The sequence below is a fragment of the Bipolaris zeicola genome, assembly GCF_000523435.1.
Source record: "Bipolaris zeicola 26-R-13 unplaced genomic scaffold scaffold_517, whole genome shotgun sequence".
In the NCBI taxonomy this organism is placed as follows: Eukaryota; Fungi; Ascomycota; class Dothideomycetes; order Pleosporales; family Pleosporaceae; genus Bipolaris; species Bipolaris zeicola.
In genome coordinates, this window is record NW_006912566.1 from 349 (window position 1) to 5968 (window position 5620).

Sequence of the window (5620 nt, forward strand, 5' to 3'; positions counted from 1 at the left end):
AGTTCGAACAGTGGCATACGAGAGTCGTGGGGCAGAATGCGGGGCTTGCAGCATGTGCGAGCTAAGGGAAGGATTTCGGTACACTCGGATTTCGCGTCAGTCTTTGCATGGATGGCTCTGGACTCGACTCGCTGTAGTCGTATTAGAGAGCAAAATTGCTTATTCAGATTGCAGGATGAAAACATGTGAAGAGATAATAGAGTGGAAAGGAAGAGGAGATGTGAGCTGAGGCGCTAGGCTGAGAAGCAAGCCTGATAGTTGGCTGCATCTACGCCTGTGTGCGTGCAGCTGTGCTAGGCTGCTTTGCATTCAAAACTGGAGAATATCACAGCCACTTAATAGTGCATTTTTCTTTGTTCCCTCAGACTTTCTGCAAGTAATCACACGGCTGATCCGAAGTTCAGAGCGCTAATACCAAGACGGGAAAACACGGACGATGATAAGATGTCTGGGATGGCATAACGCCATCGAGCAATCAATTACATTGGGGTTTCGATAGCTACAAGATTAAGATTTGGCGGATGTAGTCTTGATTGCACAGCCATTGATAAACTTGAAAACATGGCAGAGACATCGCGCCTCGATCCTCAAGGACGTTATCATTCCTTCTTGTCTTATAAAGTATCGACAACGAATATCACGCAGTCATCATCGCCTTTCCGCTTCCATTGTATCTCTCTACGTTTTACGCAGAATGAGCTTGATGATCAATATTATAAAACAAAAAGCTGGGTGTTGATGCCCTCATCGAAAGAGAGGCATTTCAGCCTCACTTGAAGGCATGCTAGACAATGACAGGATAACGAAATATGTGCTATCACATAAATATGCATAGATACCGAGCAAGCGCAGCCGTCAGCAGACTTGATGCATCCTGCACTCCTGCACCTCACATCGCGAACCCCCCGGTTCGATATACCACGGCCTAGCCTTATGGAAAAAGTATAGTTTTTGTGGGTCCGAATCTAAGGATGTGGCGCTATCTGATTCGCATAGCTTAATGTGTCACCACATTGTTCGCCTCCACACGAAACGATTACTCAGCTGCGTTAAGTCTGTAGTCACTTACAATTTCCCTCATATGTCGGATCAGTACCCAGCCTTTCGTGAGGACTTGCTGTAAATCTCACCCTCTACTAGCAGCTGAATTCTGAGTATGCCACATATCGCCATGTCCGTGTTCATGGAAGTGTTCAACCACCTTGTTTTACCACCACAGCTTCCTGGTAAACAGGACGCCAACATTGGAAGCACTGGTGATGCCATCATCCTCCGGCTCATCCAGGCTACATCTACTCTGAGCCGAATTGCTAGTCAAGAACAGACATCTCCCTGGTATGCGATTCGTCAGCACCTTCGCCGCTGCCAATGTCTTCATATAAATGGTCGGCTCGAGAAGCAGACACTGATCTCAACATTTTACAACTTCAATGCGGAGCAACCACTTCTGCTACATATCGCAGAACAGAACACCGCGCTTATCGTTCGATACAATTCGAGGTATGGCTAATGCCTATGGGCAACAATAAAGCATGAACCCTGTAGCTGATTAACTCTACAATAGTGTCAAAACAGAAGCTGTTGTCTTCGAAGCTTTCGAACTATCCTCTCCATCTGCCGAAGTACTGGCTAGTGAAGGTGCTCTTATCTGCGATTTCCCTCATTGCTCAGCGCAGATACCATCCGACGAGTTCCGAAAGCCATCGTTCCAGGACGCGCTTGCTGACTTTCTGGAAAAGGGCAGCATAGAGCCCTTGAGATGCTTCCAGCCACTTGTGACGAAAGCGCAAACCCCAGTCGTCGAGTCGCGCGATACAGCCAGTCCAGGACTTATAACGCATCTTCTTATGCCCCTGCTCGAATCGATTGGGTCGCCAGTAGACGAAGATGTTAATCGCTTGAGAAAACGTGTTCGTGATGATGCAAACATCGAGACTGCGGAGATCCCATGGCGGAGATTGCCTCTCTGGATAGCACTGCGCGTTGGAATTCAAAGACAATTACAACTCTCGCTAGGGGACGAAGCTGGGAGAGCTCACTACAAGTTCTTGATCGTCACTGTACTTGTTGAGATTCTACTCGAATGCCCCAGAAGACTGGCACCTGAGCTGACGATGACTCTGCGAGCCAAAATCTGTCGTCGTCTTGCAAAACTCGAGCAAGAGAAGAATAGGATGCCGGAAGTATACGGCCAATTGTTCAACGCTACTACAGACTTCTTCAAGAATAGCATTATGGAAGCCACGCAGCTAGTGAATTTAGCTTGGGAGAAATTCAAACGAGAGACGACACGGCCTGTTCCTGTGCTTCCCACACGTGCTGACCTGCAAGCACAATTTCTGTCTCTTCCCAACAGTAGACCGCACCTTCAAAGCGTTTTGGAATCACGTCATTCACAGAAGAAAACTCCCCGATCTTTGCAGCTTCCATCGCTACATGATACCGCGATCGAGCAAGTTGAGCGGTTCACTGATATGTATCATCGATTGGCTGAGTTGGAGAGCAAGATCGAAACAAGGGAAGAGCCCAAGTTAACTAAAGACTCCACGCTCGAATCGTTTTGCGAAAAACTATCAGATGCAATACTCGGTCTCATGAGCATTGTTGGAGCAGCCTACGACTCCGATCCCGAGCAAATGTCCATGTTCATTTTGAGTCTTTTCACACTTTGGGTGAGGCTGGACAAGTACATCATGGATATTTTCCCTATCATCCTAGAGTACCACCCAGTATTTACTCCCGAGCTCTTAGATGCTCTGCATTTACCGACAGCCGCGGGGATGCGCCGACTTCGTGACATCCAGAGCCATATTCACAACAGATGCAAAGGATGTAAGTATCGGACAACCATATTCGCTGAGCCTGAAAAGAATTGCTTTGTGGTAAGATACGTTTCGACCTCCAAATCACTGCAACAACTCCATCAAAGCATACAACAAGCATCGGAGGTATCACGCCAGGCGAAGACATAGAGTTGGAGAAGTGGTGGTCGGAGTTCGACAAACATTCCTTGGGTATCTCTGGAGGCGCATGTACCTGCAAATTCAAGCCCGATGGGACGCGAGACGTAAGGGGATGTACCAAATGCTGGCATTGGCGAGTCCGGAACCGCATGCAGATCTATGCGCACGAGGATTTTCTCCCTAGCGACCCCATTAAATCAGCAGGAGTTATCTTCGAGCTAGGTATTCCAAAATCTTTTGCTGCATATCGCAACGCAACGTGGAAGATTTTGATGTTGGCTTACCCTGGCAAACCACAATCCGGATCGCCGACAATACTCTTAAGAGACTACGACCCGCTCACAGCATATGCATCGAAACAATCCACCGGTGTCACTATTGCATCGACATCTAAATCATTTCGTGGCACGCATTACAAAGTTGGTAAGAAAAAAATGAGAGCGTCCGAATCCGATGTCCTTTATCCCAATGGATTAAATTTCTCGTACTTCGACACGGTTTCGAAGACCTGGATCAAGGATTTCGACAGACCATTGACCTTCCAACATGAGTGCGGAGTACATGTACCACCTGGGCTTTGCAGCTTGCTCATACCAAGCTCGTCGCATCCTCCTACTGTGATAACTGGGCCGTCTTCATATGAAATCGTCGCATCGGAAACGCAATGTCCATCCGACATGTCCGTACATGAGTTCACAGCTTATCAACGATTGCTTTCCGGCAACACCCGCCGATGGCTGACGATGTTGGTCGAACTAGGCGCGTCGAATGTGAACTTCAGCAACGAGAGTACAATGCACATATTCAATCACCTTGCTACTCAAGCCGGGCCGGCAAGTGACAAGCACGATACATTCGGCGACATCCATGCAGTCTTCAAAGATATGTCATTTTGTGACCGCCTAGCCGCACAAGTGGAAATACGCCTCAATGACATCTCGTCGAATTGGCGTGAGATTCATTGCATGGAGGTTATGATCACGTTGAGTTTGCGCCTTTGTCACTTGGCGGCCCCCATGGTGCGAGCGAACGAACTTTTGATTCAGGCACGTTGCATCACCTTAGCTTGGATTAACCGTCTTCGAGCCGATGTTAGAAATGCCAAAGAGACCTCTGTTGCGGAAATAGCCGCTAGATATGCTTTTTGGGCTGCATTACTCTGCCGCAGGACATTCTCTAACAGCAAAGAACCAGATGCTGTGATGTCAGAGAATGATTTGTCTACATTTTTCCAAGCATCATTGGCTCTTCAAGAGAACCTTCTTGTGGACGTGGCCAAGCTACCACCGATTCTGAAGAGGATGTTTATTCGAGATACTAAAACAACATACAAGATCAAATCACTCCTACTGCAGTCCATAAGAGCCCGTCCTCAAAGTGTGAGCATGGCGATCAACGCATCATGGTCAGAACCGGGCAGTTCAGTGGAGAAATCCTTCAGTAGTTGGAAGCAAGTTTCACCGGTACATGACCGATGGGTAGTAAGCACCATGAAGACTGCGACGAAGAATCCAGCAAACACACAAGTAGTTCACTACAACTTTATAGAGGGTCACTTACTTATCGATGGCAAGCCACTAGGAAGACTTCCGCGCGATTTTCGAGAGTCAAATGATGTGAGACAGCTCTTTGGTAATCAACATCTCCTCACATTCCCATCTGCTGAATTTGGCATGTCGTACGTCCTTGCGTCACGTATCAAAAACAACGAGATACACTTTGGCTCTCGGAATGGGCGGGTCATCATCCGTGCTTGGAGTCGGGATGGGCTGCTGGAATACATACCGCCTCACCTTTTCGTCGGACCTGAGACGATCGATCTGCCAGACGGACTCGTATCCAACTGCGTGCATTGGCTAAATATAAACACAAGATGTCTTGAGATCCGGCGCAAGCCTTTTCTGTGGAGGACAAGGATAAGCGACTGGAAAGTTGATCTTATCAAATCGCAGGCTCATCGAAGCAATCGGACAGTATTGGTCGACCCTAATTCCTCCCTCTTCAAGCAAGTTGCCGGCGTCTTCCGTGGTTTTGAACACCCACACAAGATTACCATTTTCCAGCCTGTCAATTTCAGGGGGAAGCTGTCTGTGGAACTACGCCATTTGGAACTGTCATTCTTCGTAAACCCAAATGGGCTTCTCGAATGTCGAGAGTTGAATGAAGAGATCGATCCCAATCAAGATGCTGGCACACTCTACGGTTTCGAGAGTAAAATCGTACTGCGTGACGTCGCAAACAAAAAACGCCGCAGCATAATAGCACCATGCGGACCAATATCTACTACACGCCATGGAATGCACGTGGCCGTTCGAGCAGCTGCTAGCACTGATTATGCAAAATTCGGAATTGACGATGTACTTGGACGCTTGTCTTGCCCTCCTGAGCCTCGGCTCTTATACTCAAAGGCTCAATTCCATGCATATACATCATTCGTCATACCGGATCCTTTGACTGGCCGCACAGGTACCGAAGAAGCGTTGCACATGCTCCAATCAGGTCATTGCCAACCATGGGAACCGTTAGGTGGAGGACCACTCAACATTCTCAAATCAATTTCACATCTTATTATTATTCCATTATAGTCCTGTATCAGCCGTTGGCTATGTAGGACTTTGGCCAAAGGCCGTTCTATCTGACTAGTTACAATTTGGTAC

General features: G+C 47.7%; 1 protein-coding gene across 1 annotated transcript; it reads left to right on the forward strand.

Annotated features, from left to right (window-relative positions):
• Positions 1 to 1171: 1171 nt before the first annotated feature.
• Positions 1172 to 5548, forward strand: COCCADRAFT_10307 (uncharacterized protein; the record flags this gene model as incomplete). The annotated part of the gene is made up of 3 exons (XM_007720563.1): positions 1172 to 1500; positions 1565 to 2793; positions 2871 to 5548. The coding sequence occupies 3 exons, from the start codon at positions 1172 to 1174 to the stop codon at positions 5546 to 5548; spliced, it is 4236 nt and encodes a 1411-aa protein (XP_007718753.1).
• Positions 5549 to 5620: the final 72 nt, after the last annotated feature.